Source organism: Rutilus rutilus (genome assembly GCF_951802725.1).
Source record: "Rutilus rutilus genome assembly, chromosome: 16".
NCBI lineage: Eukaryota > Metazoa > Chordata > Actinopteri > Cypriniformes > Leuciscidae > Rutilus > Rutilus rutilus.
Window position 1 is genome coordinate 34111193 of NC_140224.1, and position 17199 is coordinate 34128391.

At 37.1% G+C, this 17199-nt stretch overlaps 1 protein-coding gene across 2 annotated transcripts in view; it reads right to left on the bottom strand.

Annotated features, from left to right (window-relative positions):
• Positions 1–1122: 1122 nt before the first annotated feature.
• dock1 (dedicator of cytokinesis 1) overlaps positions 1123–17199 on the bottom strand; it is a 239870-nt gene continuing 223793 nt past the window's right edge. Inside the window, exons 47-53 of one of the 2 annotated variants that reach the window (XM_084434636.1) lie at positions 12952–13089; positions 9983–10128; positions 9167–9199; positions 7034–7232; positions 5550–5715; positions 3874–4025; positions 1123–2056 (exon numbers count right to left, since the gene is read on the bottom strand). In XM_084434636.1, coding sequence (XP_084290762.1) covers positions 1961–2056; positions 3874–4025; positions 5550–5715; positions 7034–7232; positions 9167–9199; positions 9983–10128; positions 12952–13089 — 930 coding nt within the window. In that variant the 3' untranslated portion in view covers positions 1123–1960. The remainder of the gene's footprint in view (positions 2057–3873; positions 4026–5549; positions 5716–7033; positions 7233–9166; positions 9200–9982; positions 10129–12951; positions 13090–17199) is intronic. The other variant, XM_084434637.1, reaches the window with a different exon arrangement.

The window sequence follows — 17199 nt, forward strand, 5'->3', positions numbered from 1 at the left end:
ACAAATGTCCTACCCATAACATGGTCCAAACACAAAAAAGATTACTTCAATCAAAGAAAACATTTTCAATCAAAAAAAAAGTGTTCAAGTGCAATTTTTTGAATCTCAAATATTTTTTTGCATTCAAAAACATTTTTTCTATGATTGAAAAGGTTTATTTTTTGATTGAAGTGATTTTTTTATTGAAAATATGTTTTGTTTGTTTGAAGCAACTTCTTTTTTGATTGAATTATAAAGACACAAATGTCCTACCCATAATATGGCCCAAACACAAAACAACAATACTTCAATCAAAAAAGTTGCTTCAAACAAAAAAACCTTCACTTCTATCAAAAAAAACATTTTCAAGCAAAAAAAAATAGTGTTCAAATGCATTTTTTTGAGTCTCAAATATATTTTTGCATTCAAACACTTTTTTTCTTTGATTGAAACGGGTTTTTTTGATTGAAAATATATTTTTTGATTGAAGCAACCTTTTTTTTGATTGAATAATAAAGACACAAATCTACCTCCATACTTCAGGACAGGAATGACCCGTGTAACAAACACCAACACTGAACTCCACCCAGTGTGATTTGCACAATTTTCAGTTTTTTAAGACCAATTACTACATAATGAACATCAGAATTACACACTTAATCAGACTAGAGCAGTCGTTCTGACTGGATGTGCTGCAACAGTGACCTGGAACATACGAAACGTCCTCCATCATATTTGCTCTCAGTGCATTAAAGATGTTGCATTGATTACGTTGATGCAATGCTTTGCAATTTTTAAAATATTTGAGTAAAGTGAAAGCTGGCAGTGTTTATGATGCAAAAATTCCATTGAAATTCCTCTCCACACGTCATACTGAAAAGATGAATAGAAATCGAAGTGCAGCTTTTCAGGTCTCAAGGACTTGATTGATAAGCTTTTGAGTCCTTTTCAATGAACAATGAATTAATAATGTGAACACAAACTGCAAAGAACTCACCTCAGACTCAACTTACCTCACTTTCCAGACAAACTCTATATGTATATGTATATATGTATATATATATATATATATTTTTTTTTTTGCTAAATTAAATAATATAAAATGTATCGCTGCTTGTGGTTTATACAATAATACAATAAAAATAAATGAAATCTTACTTTATTTTCTACTGGGTCTTGAATGGCTACATTGCTCTGGATTAGCATGAATCAAACAAGAGCCACTTTACAAATACATACATTGAGTTTATTCAGAAGTCAGTAGTGGATTTGGAGCAGTCAATGTTATCGATATGCACACTGTTGCTTTTATGTGGTTTATACGCTTGATTGGTACAATGACTTTTAGTTGTTTTCACTCCAAATGAGAAAGAACAACAACAACAAATTCAATAAAAGATATATGTAAGAATAATTTTACTGTCCCTCTCATTAGAAAATCAACCCTTTTTGGATACAAATGCCAATTATTTATATAAACTGCATATAAAAAAAACAACATAAATTGTACTTTCAAGAAAAGCAATAAAATAAAATCATATATACAAACCTCTGTACATAAATGTGTATATAGTGAGGATAAAAATATCATGTAAAAATGAGAGAAAGGGGAATCTTTGATTATGAACTGGTCATGTGTCTCGATGATAATGTGCATAAAAAGCATCTTCCCGACTACGTTCCTGCCTAAAGAGAGAAAAACCATAATTCATCTTTAGTTTTAGCTAAACATGCACCATCTGCCAAAAATCCCCAGAATTCCCTGACTCCAGTTCCACTGCATCTATATTTGCTGTTGTCTGGAGTGATTTGAGATCTCGGCTTCGAGCGCTGATCCGGCAGTGGACACACACGATAATCAGCCGTTATGAGAAGGACTGAGGTGAGCGATTCATCATGCCACACTGTCAGGGATGCTGACGTAAAATCGTTGGAAGAGGGCCGATGTGGATGTCTCCGTTTGACACTGCCGTCTTCTGTCTTACTGGACGATTCCCGAGTCGATGGAGGTCTGCTTTCTCGTGGTCTTTGGAGGTGGAGGTGGAGGGGTCTTGCTGGGTAAGGGGGGCGGAAGGTGCTGGAACAATGAACAAAAGAGTTTTTAAGACAAACGCAATTCTTCATCATAAGAGTCACTGATCTGCATCCTGAAACACACCGCTCAAATAGTGCAGCTTGTCTCTAATAAACTCGCCATTACATTAATAAAGCCGTTCCTTTCTAGAGTAGAGAGTCAAGACTGTGATAATCTGGTCTCTTGATATGAAGATGTTTGAAAAGAATGAATGAATCAATGATTGAATAAATAAATAGTAATTTTATATTTTGTTAATTTTCACATATAATAACAATATATTTATATTAAAAAAATGTGTATCTCTAACCTTAAGTAACTATGAGTAATAATAATAAAGTGAATAGTAAAAAGAAAACCGAAGCATTTTATATACACTTCCATTCAATAGTTTGAGGGCCATTTTTTAAAGAAATGAATACTTTTAATCCACAAAGATGCATTCAATTGATCAAAAGTGACAGTACTTTTATTATGTTACACAAGATTTCTAAGATAAGGTCCAAATAAATGCTGTTCATCTAAGAATCCCCCAAAAAAATGTTTTCAACATTGATGATAATAATCAGAAATGTTTCTTGAGCATCAAATCTTCATATTAGAATGATTTCTGAAGGATCATGTGACACTGAAGACTGGAGTAATGATGCTGAACATTCAGCTTTGATCACAGGAATAAATTCCAGTTTACAATATATTCACAATATTACTGTTTTTACATCAAATAAATGCAGACTTGGTAAGCAGAAGATGCTTTTAAAAAACATTTTAAGAAATTTTCTGACTGCAGAACTTCAAACGGTTTCAACCTTTAACAGTAATTTCCCAATACTTCCAGCAGCTGCAGAGAAGTGCAGGTTCTGGGTTAATTAAAGGGTGTCGGATTTAAAAGTAAAACCCCTGCAGAGAGAGAGAGAGAGAGAGAAAGAGACAGAGAGAGAGAGAGAGAGAGACAGAGAGAGAGAGAGAGAGAGAGAGAGAGAGAGAGAGAGAAAGAGACAGAGAGAGAGAGAGAGACAGAGAGAGAGAGAGAGAGAGAGAGAGAGAGAGAGAGAGAGAGAGAGAGAGAGAGAGAGAGAGAGAGAGAGAGAGAGAGAGAGAGAGAGAGAGAGACAGAGAGAGAGAGACACAGACACAGAGAGAGAGAGAGAGAGAGAGAGACACAGAGAGAGAGAGAGACACAGAGAGAGAGAGAGAGAGAGAGAGAGAGAGGAGAGAGAGAGAGAGACGAGCGCTGGTGATCAACGACACCTCGAGTCGCTCTGGTCAGCGACAGCACACACATCTTCATTCACACAGTCGTGTGGACAGTGTTAATCATGACGAGAAGCGTCAGCATTCCCATCAGCACTGACGCTGCAGCCACACACACGCACGACCGCGGATACATTACGGCACTTTACAAATAGACTTTAATATATGTAATGCTGTCATAAATTATAGTCGTTTTAGAAAAGACAGGTATTAAAGTTAGTACATTTCCTGAACCTTATCCCTTAAATGTCCGTCTAGTTTGAACTTGCCGCTTGCTAGCAACTGCTTTCTCCGAGGAAGCTTTGCGTTTAAAGAGCTAATAAAATATTTCGACTCAGATCAATATTTCATGTCTAATTATTTACTTATGTGGCAAGTAGCCGTGTAATAAGCAGCATAATGTACATCCAGTCGGTTGTTAACTCAGAATAAACCCCTTCAGGTTCAAGATGCAAGACCTGATCACCCTGTCAGGGTTTATTCTGCAATAACAACCAGCTGGATGTACATTATCCCTTACATGATCATGTGAAAATAATGGAAAGGATGTTGATGATGCGTTATACCCGCGGGTGTGGCGGCGGTGGAGGGGGTGTGGTCGGACTGGCCAGGTCTGAGTTGTCCATCAGGTTTCCATAGTCACCCATGCTGCTCTTGACAGGAAGTGGGGGCGGGGTTTCCCCCTTATCTCCATAACCCGTCCCATTCAGCTCCAGATCTGCACAGAAACAAGACCAGAGTGCTGTTCAGATCCACATCATGATGCATGACACTATATATCTCCAAAAACATCAAATGTGTCTACAAAAACTAGCAAATGTGTGAATATCATTGTATTAGATAGCAAAATATTAAATCAATCAGAATTTACTCTAAAGAAAGGTACAAAAGCACAGTTTTCAAGCAAAACATTTTTACTAAAAGAAGTTTCTTTGCGAAAAAGATGAAAAAAGTAAAGTTAGTAAAGTGCAGTTTCATGCAATAACATTCAGAGATTTTTTTACTTGTGACTCGTATGAAGTATTAAACGCAACGCAAATGTGATATCTGCTGTTTGAGGAGGACTGTGTGCTCATTTTCCACTGAATAATCTAACACAGAGATGACGACACACAGTGCAAACTCAGGATTCAGACAGTGGGCTGAACCCATGGGAGAGTAAACGCCTCGCGAAGCCTGAATCCATTACACATCTTCACAAGCGGCGAGCGGGAGCCTGGGATCAGACTTGCTTTCACGCGAGGGATTTAACACTTCTGCAGAGTTTCACATCACAACATTACGTGTGTGTGTCATCACACTACAGCATGTTAGGGAGCCTATGATGTCAGCAAACATGTCATATATTGGAGGGTGTGGCTTTAAGTTCTGTCATCATTCACATTTACAACCAACTGTCTGGTTACCAACATTCTGTAAAATATCTTCTTTTGTGTTCAACAGAAGAAAGAAACTAATTCGGGTTTGGAATAACATACGGCCGAGTAAATGATGACAGAATTTTCATTTTTGGGTGAAATATCCCTTCAAGGTGGGAAAAAGAAATCCCAGTTACCACAGTCATTCATTTCCATGAGGAAAATGAAGGAAAAAAGAAGTTATTCATAAAAAGAAAAGTACTGTAAAAGATCTGAATGTTTTTTCTGCTTTGAATAAAGCCAAACAACAAAACTTAAAAGATTTGTATTAATCTTTTAACAGCTACTATTAAAATAAATTAAAATTAAAATGTCACTGCCATTCAAAAGTTCAAAAGTCTTACCGAACGCAAACGTCTGAATGACTTGGATAGTTGTCAGCAATTTCAACTTCTAAAATATAATGATGATTTATGTTCATCAGAGGACAATATGTGATGCCAAAACTAGTGCTGCTATATTTCAGTAGATCAAGGTCATTGCACTTTTATTTAATATTAAAAATATGTAACACAGGTGTTCAGATGTGTGATTAGATATCTTGCTGCTGAATTTCTTCTTTTTGTCTTTAAGCTTCTTTTCTTCAAAGGATTGGCAAAAATTTTTTAATCTTTGTGGATTTTGGAGTGTTTTATTCCCAAAATAGCCCAACCTTTTGTAAAATTAAGTTAATTGAAACTTTTTTTTTATCTCCCACAGGTTGGCAGGGCTTCCTCGCCAAATATCTATCCTAGCTTGCTTTAGCAAAACGTGCATAATTTCATCATATTTCAGAATAAAACTTCTAGGGGAAATGTCAGATCAGTGTGATGTATGACACATACTGGATCCAGTCAGTAAGCTGAAGTGCAGTTTGACCCGGGGGGTGATGGGAGGCGGGACGCTGGGCACAGACGGGTTGGCAGGGGCTCCTGGGGACACGGAGAGTCTTTTCTCACCCAGTAAGTTGATCACCTGACTCTTCGGCCTCTGGGGCCTCAACGGACTGATCTGGAGAGATGAAAATATGACAGATAAATACAAGAGAGCGAACCGCGGTTTCTAGGAATCGCTATTTAAGGGATTCCATATATCAGGACTAAAAAAGACAACCATACAAACTGTGACCATGAAAACAGCACTGAGAGGATACAGACACAATGATAACAATGGAAAATAAATGTTGCAGCGGAAGAAAAAAAAAGTAACAGAGTAAAGAACAGCAATTCAAACAGCTCAGGTCCATTTACATGAGCATACAGGTTTATTTAATGCATAATTCAGCAGGCTTATGAATTATTCCAGTCGTAAATGCCCATCATTAATGTACGATCAGTAGAAGTTCACATACAGGATTCAGGCAGCAGAATAAGTCACTCTGAACATGCCGACATGTTTAAACCTGCTTTTATTGAACACTTTTTGTATTGTGGCAAATGTTTTTTAAATTCAGTCTTTCAATTTTACATTCTTCTCTGACTAAAATGGATTTCAATTGAGTGAAATAACATTTATGGTAATGTGCAAATTTATGAAAATGTGCATCAAAATGTAACATCGAAATCAATGAAATTACTATAAATATATTCAAAATGAAATTTTTAGCAGGAAGATATTATTTGGCATCAGACGAGGACATTAACAATAACGCTTAAAGGTAAAACTAAATAAAAAAGAAAAATAACCAGGCGGGCTTGTTGTCAACATGACAGATTAATTAAGCAGCAAATCAGATTTTTCAGCTCTCTCTTTATCAGTTGAGCTGCAGAGGTCAGAGGCCTTATGAAAGGGTCAAGGTCATTATGATGTATAGAAGACAAACGATCCAGAAGGTCCAGGGCAGAGTAATTACATGCGCTAGTTTTCTTTATTCAGAAGCGTAAGGTGATGTGATGACGTATGTGAGGCCTGTGAATGGTTCAATTTATTCTTATTATGTGCTGTTTGTTGTAGAACTGCTCGGGTTCATTTGGTGTTCATACTCAAAGAGATTGAAGAGACTTGTGAGTGCAGATTCAGATTCAGCCTCAAAAAGAGATGAAAAAGACTGCTTTAGGAACGACTGATTAAACGGAAAGCAGGGAAATTAAAGTCTTTCGGTTTACAAATGTTGTCCTTAGTTTCTATTTCTGTCGTGTTCACAATAAAATCCCACTTCTCCTGCTTCTCATAGCTGTGTATTAAACATCAGATGATTGCCTGTGACTTGATGCTGCATGTAGTAAGTCTGATGCTGGAAACGTGTCGTGGCAGTGAATGATGCGCAGAGTAAGTCTGTATTTGTGCATGGATTTGGCACGGTTGTGTCTGTATGAGAACAGATACTCACAGTCTCTGACAGTATGACCGCCTCACTGGGCTGCAGGGGAATATCAGCGGTCTTCAGTTCCTTATCAAACAGCTCCTGGTGTTTACTGTTCCTCTTCTCCTTCTTTTTCTCCTTCCTGTCTTTCTCAGGTTCATCTCGATCCAGTTTATCCTGGGACTTACAGTGCTGCTTCTTTGGTAAAAGAGGCTCCAAGGCAAATCTATCCGATGAAAGAGAAGAGGAATCAAATGAAAAGAGGAGGACAGAGATAATTGAGCGGCGGGTACGTTTTATTGGATAAGACGGCTGGGCTGTTTAATATTAGAGAGAAGCCTCTTATGAAGTCTTGAGCAAATATTAGCACTCATCTGACATTTAGCTCCAAAAAGCACATTTCTGGTGTACAGTATCTAGCGTCATGGCAACCAACCATATTAGCTGATTGAAAATAATACATTATTTTTATTTCTGATATCAGGATTCAAACTCTTTTCTTTTACAGCTGGCCCTGTTCTTATTTGTACTTCCCTATATTTTCACAGGCCTCACCACAAATGTTTCACAGGCATTCCCACAGATTTAGTGCTCAAACTCAAAGTGTGCACGCATAAACTCGCCTCTTGTACTAAATTAAGTTCTTTTAGCTGCTTATTGCACGTAAACAGTCAAATACACACAAAATAATGTCAAAATACCGGTCTTCAAATAATCAAAGTCTGTTTTTTAAGTGAACGTTTACAGGTGAGAGAAAACGCAAGTGTAACAGTATAACGGATCAATGCGTCAGGTCTTAAAGTGACAGCAGCCTAATATACCTGCTGCCAAATTATGAGATATTCTTAAAAATATCTATATGACAGTTCCCCCCCCCATGGTATCGATGTCAAAATTGTGGCCAGTAAAAATGCTGATTGGCTGGTAACGTTGGAAAACCACTAGGTTTTATAATATAATATTTAACAATATTCAGCTATAATACAACTATGTGGGCTATAAATTACTCTGTGAAAGAATAACATACAGTGACCTGTGTATGATTTAACACAGCCAAACTGATGCATGAAAATATAGGTAACCAACGATATCTAAATAACATATAAATCAACAAAATCTGCAATAACAGTGTTTAATAACTCAAAGAAAAGCAAATGTTTAAGTTTGCAAAGCCCAAAAGCACATGACTGATGAATGAATGTAAGATGCAGCAGCACCAACTCGAAGCGCTCTCACACCGGCTTCATACTGATCTGCAGTTTCACAGACTAAATGAAAACTACAGTACGTGAACCTAGACGGCTCAATTCTGCAAAGAACAACTGTGTCATCACTATCGGATTTCAGATTCAAAGCTCAGAACAAACTAGTTTCTTAAAAATGCAGTGATGCTGGAGAGAAATCAAACACCATCCATGCAAAAGCGAATATCTCCACTTTAAAGCGTGTGTGTGCATCATGTCCGCTGACCTGCCCGATAATGAGACTCGCAGGCAGTTTTGTAAAGCGGAAAGCAAGGAAAAAGGGAAGCAGAATGTCTGGCTCTCATAATCAGAATCTTGGGCTCAAGCGAATCAAAGTGCTTTAATGAGATGGATTAACTAATCAAATGAAAGCTCTTGTGAAGTGGTGCCCTTCACAATTAAATACCAGCGGAGGGCATCGCTGATAGAATCGCTCTCTTCAAACACGCACTAATTAATCCTTAAGGTTGGCATCTGTGTGCCAGCCACGCTAGACTGGCACCAACCTTTCAGGGTGTCAGGGTAAAGAGACCGAATAAAGCACTGAGACCACATGCTTTCCAGTGATTTTAACACAGGTAAAAGGTTGACTTGGACACACAGGCAAAGTGGTGTACTTAAAACCCTTAAATGCTGTAAAATCACTGAAACGCATACTGTCCTCAGATCAGTTTATGTCTGTTTTACACATATAAACCCATCTGATCCGATCAGCTGATTCTGTATGAACTGATTGAACTTCTTAAAGCGCAGTAAAATGATCTGGGAGGCACAGCCGGTGCTGGACATGTGACGTGATTCAGGTGCATCTGTAAGCATGTGGATGAGAACAGACCGCCCACAGAGAGACAAGATGGAAATGACAAAGAGCGGGAAAGAAAGATTACGGGAAAGAAAAAAAAACACACACTCCAACCTATGAAGTGTTCCTGTACTAGTCCTCCAACCGCTGAAAGAAGAAAATAAATCATTGTCAAGAATCCAGCCAGTTCAATAGAGGTCTGAATCAATGGTCTAGTAATAAGGGTTTTTCCAATGCCTGATTCTGATATCTAGCATTGAGAGAGATTTATATTCTTCAATTTTGTGCTTATTTAAAATTAATAATCCAACAATATATGTGTGTGTTGGAAATAAGAAGTAAAAGGTTAAATCTCAGACACTGATCCAGACCTATGATAAATGCATTCATTTATTTGGTTATTTTGTAGACACTGAGATCAAAAATACAGTAAAAACCAGTAATATTGTGAAATACTATTAACATTTAAAATATTTGAATATATTTTCAAATGTAATTTATCCCTGTGATCAAAGCTGAATTTCCAGTCTTCAGTGTCACATGATCCTTCAGAAATCATTCTAATATGATGATTTGCTGTTCAAGAAACATTTCTGATTATCATCAATGTTGAAAACACTTGTGCTGCTTCAGATTTTCTTTACAGGATTTTTTACAACATTTATTCAAAATAGAAATATTTAGTAAAATTACAAATGTATTCACTTTTGATTAAAGTTTTGATGTTTGATCAATAATATTTACTATATACAGAATATATAGTATAAATCTCTTCTTCTTCCGGCTGCTCCCATGATGGGATCAGCAGAATTATCTGAGGTTTTATGATGCAACCAAGCACTGAGAGTGCACTATTATAGGCGAAATATCTGCAGATATATTGTTCTTTCAGTCTGGATCATGTTTGTGCGTGGGTGTGTGTGTGTTTACCCGTCTGATCCCGGTCTGGAGGGCGAGTTGTCTGATGATATGGAGGTCATAGAGGCGACAGACAGTGGCCTCTGAGACGATGGCATGGTGAATGACCGAACCATCGAACGTGGCCGACTGCCCCGCCGCTCGTCTGACATGGGAGGCTGAAACACACAGTTCAAATATATGACATGAGAACATCACGGCATTTCAACAGTTCTTTTTAAAGAAGCCATGTAGCATTTACAAAGCCAATACTTGCACCAAAAAAGTCAATTTAGTTTATGACCATTTTAAATTTTTTCCCTAAATGACTTCTGTTGTGACTTTTCGGACCACTCCCTAGCTGTTTCCACCAACCAATTTTTGTGTGCATTTTGGGATATTGCATAAAAACATATGCTCTAAATTGAGGAGGATAATTTTTTTATCCTTTAAGAAGACATGCGCATAAACTACGATGGATACACATTAAATCCCTCGATGTGCAACAAAAACAGAGGGCATAATTGGATAACCGGACTAACCAGCGGACCAATCACATCGCACAGCATCCCAAATGTTGGTTTGGTCAATCTGAAAAACACCCGAGCCAATGCCAATGAGTATAATAAGCTCTCTTTGTGTTCCCAAACACCAGGAACTCTGAACGCGAGACTGCATGACAGTGTTTATTTCAGTCATTTATGAAATAGGAAAAAGAGCCACGTCTTCCCTGATTGCAGAAACTTCAATTATTATTACAGAATACATATATTTGGTGCCAATTTCCGAGGAAGTACATTGAATGGAAACGATGCTTTATTCGGAAACCTTTTAATGCAACATCCCAATCTTGCACATAAGTTTGGATGAAAACACGGACGGACAAACTTAGATTCCCGTGGCACATGGGCCAAACTCAGTGAGTGTGTTTTTACTCATCCTCAGGTTTGGTTTCCCCTGACCTCTTTCTATGTGTGAATCTCTGTACATTTCTGTGTGAATATGAACCACTCACACCTTCCCTTATCTTCCTCCTCTCGGTCACGTTCGCCCTGCGCTGCCCTTGAAACAGATATGTAGCGCAGATCACGTTCTCAGACTTTCACACACTGTATAGGAGGCATCGCTGCTAATTCTAGCACTTTCCCAGAGCGCAGTGATCAATATCTGCCAGCTACAGTAACTATCTGTCTCTCTCTCTCATGCTTTAGATCTCTTTATCTACCTGTCTTCCATACTCTTTTGTCCCCGTCTCTCATTCCCTCCTATGGACTCCCAGCATTCTCTTTTCAGCTCGTCTGTCCAGACTTGGAGGAAAGTAGCGATTCTATAGAGTGTGTTTAGAAATGTCTTTGTCACAGTTACAAACACACACACATTCACTCAGTGTGTCTCAAAATACAGCTGTGTGGAAACTTTCCGATCTCTCGCTCTACTTTTCCTCACTGAAGACAATGTAATGTCAGGCTGCATTCATCTAAGATAAGGTTCCTGGCACCAAATACTGTAAAAATGTCACAGCCAAGTTGCTGAAGGCTTAAGAGTATACATGTAAAAGTTGATATGTAATATTTGCCAGTCATATGTTAATGAGCATATGGTTATGACATCAAATAACATGAAGAGCATGCTCTGCATTGTTTATGTCTAGTACATCAAACATAATTTCTGAAGAGCAATACTATTTAAGTGATCATATCATGGAAAACAGTATATTTAATGTATCACTCATTAATCAACAATAGCATTAAAACAATTTAAAAACTAAGTTTTGCTATACAAATGATTTTCTATGGCATCAGGATGTGAATATAAATACTACTCTGTAAAAGGAAGAAGGTAAGATGTTTAATTTCATTATACAAATTGCAATGGCATTTCAATCTGAAGTGTTTTTTTAAGAGACTCATCAAATCATACATTAAAACTACTATGCTATATTAAGTAATTTATCTTCTTTATAATAATAATAGTTTTTTTTAAAGTAAAATTAATGTACCATTGACTGACATGCTCTTGTGTCAGTGCTGTTAGACCTACTTAAAGTTAATGACTCTCAGTAACACCACTGATGAACTACATGATTAAGTTGGAGGAAGGTATTACAGAAATTACCAGTCTGAAGACAATTTTGATGATAAAGCTATCTTAATGTGATTAACAACATACTGATTAAACCACTGGAATTAATTTAAATATATAAATATTTAAGCATGTAAACAGATATTTTCTTACTTCAAAGAACCATTTAAAAGATTTCCCTTTTTCCTAAAAAACGTTCCTCACCAAAATAGTAACGTTTTTCCATAATAATAATAATAGTATGTTATTAATTAATTAATTAATTAATTAATTTTAAACACAAAATGGTTAAATACTAGTTTAAATGTACTCGTTTTTACATGCATAATATATTGTAATGCTGTAGAATTATGAAGTACATTATCTTTTTTACAGATTTAAATTAGCAACACTTACAGCTCTATTAAAGCAACTCACAGCATTTAACACTGCAAATGCACAATGACCCATAATCACCTAATAGCTGCCATGACTTTATTCAATTCAAAATTTATATAGAGCTTTTCACAATACATTTCATTATAAAGCAGCTTATCATTATAAAGCAGCATATTTAAAATAACAATGCCTTATTATCCCCAGTGAGCAAGTCAAAACGGGGTCATAAGATAGTAAGGAAGAAACCATGAGAGGAAACCAAGTCCCAACACCGGCTGGATGACAAACGCAGACAAACATGCAACACATAAATCAGACACAGAATATGTAGTTCGATTAAATCAATGATTACTGAATGTGATCTGCTTGTGTTGTGAGGTAAGAGGAGGAACATCCATGTTTTGATGATTATTGCTGAATGCATGAATGATGAGCGATGACTACATGATGGACGATGATTATGGCTGAATGAATGATGAAGACATGATGCATGATGTTTCTGGCTCGAATGGTTTGGAAAGCGAGTGTCTGTTTGGACTCACTAGTGTTCTGACGCCGTACTGTTTCTCCACCTTCTCTTTGAGCTGTTTGAAACACGCCTCCAAACGCTCGTGAAACGGTCGAAGGGCCTCCGTCACCTTCTCGCCGTGGATACGAACTCCTTCAGCCAGGTTCGGGATCTGAATGAGATGCACACACACACACACACACAAAGCAAGATGATAAGCCACAATGTTAAAGGGCTCCTATTATGCTTTTTTACATGTTCATCTTTCTTTAGAGTTTGATGTTGCTGTTTGAGCATGAAAAAGGTCTGTAAAGTTCCAAAGCACAAAGTCACTCCACAAAGGAAGTTATTCTCTATATCAGTGTCATTGAACTCCCTGAAACGAATGAACACGTCACAATAATCCTCATTTAAATAATTAATACGCAGAATAAAGGGGCGGGGCCTGGCTTATGGAGTTAATATTGTGCCATAATTAAACAAACAAATCCAGCATCTGCTTTGCACTTGGCTTTTTATGAGATCTCTCGGCTCGATTTTCTCATTTATTTATATTTAATCAGAGTCGAGTTTTCCTTTGCAAAGCAGACCGAGTTTGTTTGCAAAATGCTGGATTTGTTTGTTTAATTATGGCACAATATTAACTCCATACTAGTTGAGTTAAGGCGAGACACTACAGGTGAATAGGGTAAAAATGTTAACTAGCAGATATCACCATGAAACATTCCCAGTTGATTACCTACATTAAGATGAGAAAAAAATGTATTACAAGTTTTCTGTAATTTAATGTTTAAATATGCAAATTAGGCAATATCTAATTAAATATGCATACAAATCTGAGTATTGGATAAAGCCAGGTTAAAAATGATTTTTTCATTGTGTTCACATATTAGATGGGAAAAAAAATTACAGAGGGATTTATGGATATGTACTTTTGTTATCCTGTAAATCAGAAAATACAGTCAATAGCCTTAAAAAAATGATTTTCGCCATGTTTTTTGGAATAAAATGTTATATAAATCAGGCTAGGAATAATATATTTACAAATCCCTCTGTAAATGTCTTCACAATATAACTAGGTACAAGACTGGAAAGTTTGGTGTATATCGGTGCTACTGAAGTGGAGATTTCGGACTTGGAGTATGAGAGAAAAGTCATTTTGAGAAAACGGGCTTTCAAGATTTATCATCAGCCAATGAGATTGCGCATTCAGCCCTTTTACTTTCACGATTGGTTGCTGATAAAAAGGAAATGACCATATTTGGATCCGATAGGATTGTACAGGAGAGAGAGAGCTTCCTAACGGTGCGTGTGATGACAGGGTGCCGGCAGCGATCGCGGAGAAGCATGTTGATTAAGAAATCTACAGACGCAAACAGACAAAGCGTAATAAAATAAAGCCCTAAATGTGCATTTCTGACTTTTTTTCACCACAAATCTGAAAGAAGACATGTTATTGAAGACAAATATCCCAAAATCTCAAAATTGACCAGTAAAAAAATAACGATGTTTTTGCCTGCCGTGTCTCGCCTTAATTAGTAGTGTGTTGAAACTCACGGTTATGGTAAGGGGAGGGACATTATCCAAACACGCTCAAAGCACTTGGCCAATCAGAGCACAGTGTGCTTTTCAGAAGGAGGGGCTTCATAGAGACAGTAAACAGAACGTTACTGACAGACTGGGAAGAGAGGAGCTGCAACAATGAAGAATATGTGAAAAATATGTGTTTTTTTCACATTCAAGCATGAAAACCTATTCTAGTAGAGTCCAAAAACCAAATCAAGAATGTAAAAGTGCATAATAGGTCCCCTTTAAGAAAAATCACAGCATTCAACCCAAAAGTCAGCCTTACTAATCAACTAGTAGTTTATTACGCCTGACTCACCCCTACTACCCATGATGGAGTGAGACATAACCTGCGGGTCTTCTGGACTGATTTACCGCAGCCTCTCAGTTGCCTGTGAATCAAGCGCAGTGATTCACCTCGGCCTGAAATATCACTTTGAGGTTCAATTTTCTGTCTTCTACATAAAACCTCTGGTCTGACAGACACATAAAACAGGAAAACAGCCACTAAAATACCAATGCTGGGTTTATTTGCAAGCCACATTAAAAGTCGGATCATATTACACAGGATTTAAAACAAACCTTTGTGCACAAGCATTCATCACACAAAGCACTGCGTTCTCTCTTCTATGACTCAAAGAGTCTCCTGCTAGTCTGAATAAAAAGAGAGAAGTATAATGCACCACCATCAGACGGATACACACACACACACACACACACACACACACACACACACACACACACACACACACACACACACACACACACACACACACACACACACACACACACACACACACACACACACACACACACACACACAGAACTACTCAGCTAATTGCAAGGAGAAGTGTTGCTGTCTCCAGACATTAGGAGAGCATGAAGTCAGAGTAAATCAGAGAGATATAAAGATGAGATATTTCTGAATAAAGTCCAACAAGGTTCACGTTCAACTGATGCAACGCAGTGCAATGGAAAAAAGCACTTTCTCTGACAAGTTCATCAACCATGAAAGTAAAGACATCAAGCTTCTCTTCAAACTTTTGAAATAACATCTCAAAAGAAAAGTATAATAATTGTTTGCTTTACCTTTGAAAGTACAGAAACATACTCTGCACGACTGATAAGGTACTGTGAAAAGGGATTTTCTACAAAGTACAAACACCTGTTTAATTCTAAGGGAAAAAACATTTATTGTTCTGCCCAGATTCTGGCAGATATTTGTTAATGTTTTAAGCAAAAACGTACTGAACTTTGGTCCATTTCTATCTTATTGCATTTTGTATCTTAAGTAATTTTATCTCATTGTTGTATCAACTGTATCTTATGAATATATTTTAATATTGCTACGGTGCTCTGGATGGTTGCCAAGTTGTTCCTATGCGGTGGCTGAGGTGTTTGCATTGACTAGATTAGTTCCGCCACTAGTAAACATGTTTGACGGCCTGCGTTGACTGACATTTAACTAACATGATCATAACTGCCGACAAAGAAAAAGACAATTGCAGACGAAGACAGTTTATGCTAATTAATTCTAAGCCGCCCTTTAGCCCTGATTAGAATCACAATATAAAACAACCTCTTCAAATTTACTGCGCAATTATTATGGATGTAAAATTCATATAGAGACGCACAGTTTGTTCAGACACAAAGTGCATTGAGCCTCCTGCAGTCCAACAGTCATGACATTACAGGAGAGAGACAGAGGATTCCCACTTTAATAAGGGTTGTTAGCACCGCAGGGAATTTCTGAAGGAGACAGAGATATAGACAGATAGAGCGAGAGAGACAGAGCAGCGCTTGTGTCTCCAGGGAAACCTAGACCTTTATAAAATGATCACAGTGACGGAATTGTGGGTAGGCGGCATAGCAACAAAACTGCTTTAAAAGGAGGCTGCCAAATCACACAAACACAACTACAAATGCACCTCATCTACTAACTTTGACTGAAAATAAAACAGATCAGCACATATGGACACAGAATGAATAATTCAACACTCAAAGGCAGAGCACATCAGTGCTTTCCTTCAGTTGCAACATTTGCCTGTAAGAAATTATAGAACAAGGTGCTGAAAAACACCCAAGGTCATGAGTAAAATATATAGTTTTTAGTAACCCTAATGACCTTGCTGATCTTATATAGGTGTGTTAGATTAGGATTGGCTTCTAAAAAATACATCTTATTAAATGTTCTTTTAAACTTGAGTGTCTTTTCTGCAATCTGGTTATGTAATGGCATTGCTAAGTGGTTGTTAAAGCAATACTCTACACAAAAATGACGCTTCTATCTTTTACCTACATCCTTCAAGCTGATCCAATACTGACTGTCTTCTCATTAAAGAAGATAAATGTTTTTCTCCATACAATGAAAGTCAACGGGCTTCAATGCTGTTTGGTTCCCAATGTTTTTCAAAATACATTTGCATGTATGTATGGTAGTCTATTATATCTTTATTCTATATAAACATTTTTTTTTTAAAGTCATATATAAATCTATACAGTGTATATAAAATAAAAAATACAATTAATCTAAATAAAATAAATAAATGAATGGAAAAATTGTGTCTTGTGTTCTGCAAAAGACAAAGTCATACAGGTCCGGAACCTCATGTGGGTGATTAAATCCGAATTTTCATTTTTGGGTGGAGTTTCGCTTTAAGATGTTCTGGTGTTTTTAGAATGTTGCTATGGGGTTGCTAGGGTGTTCTGGGTTTCC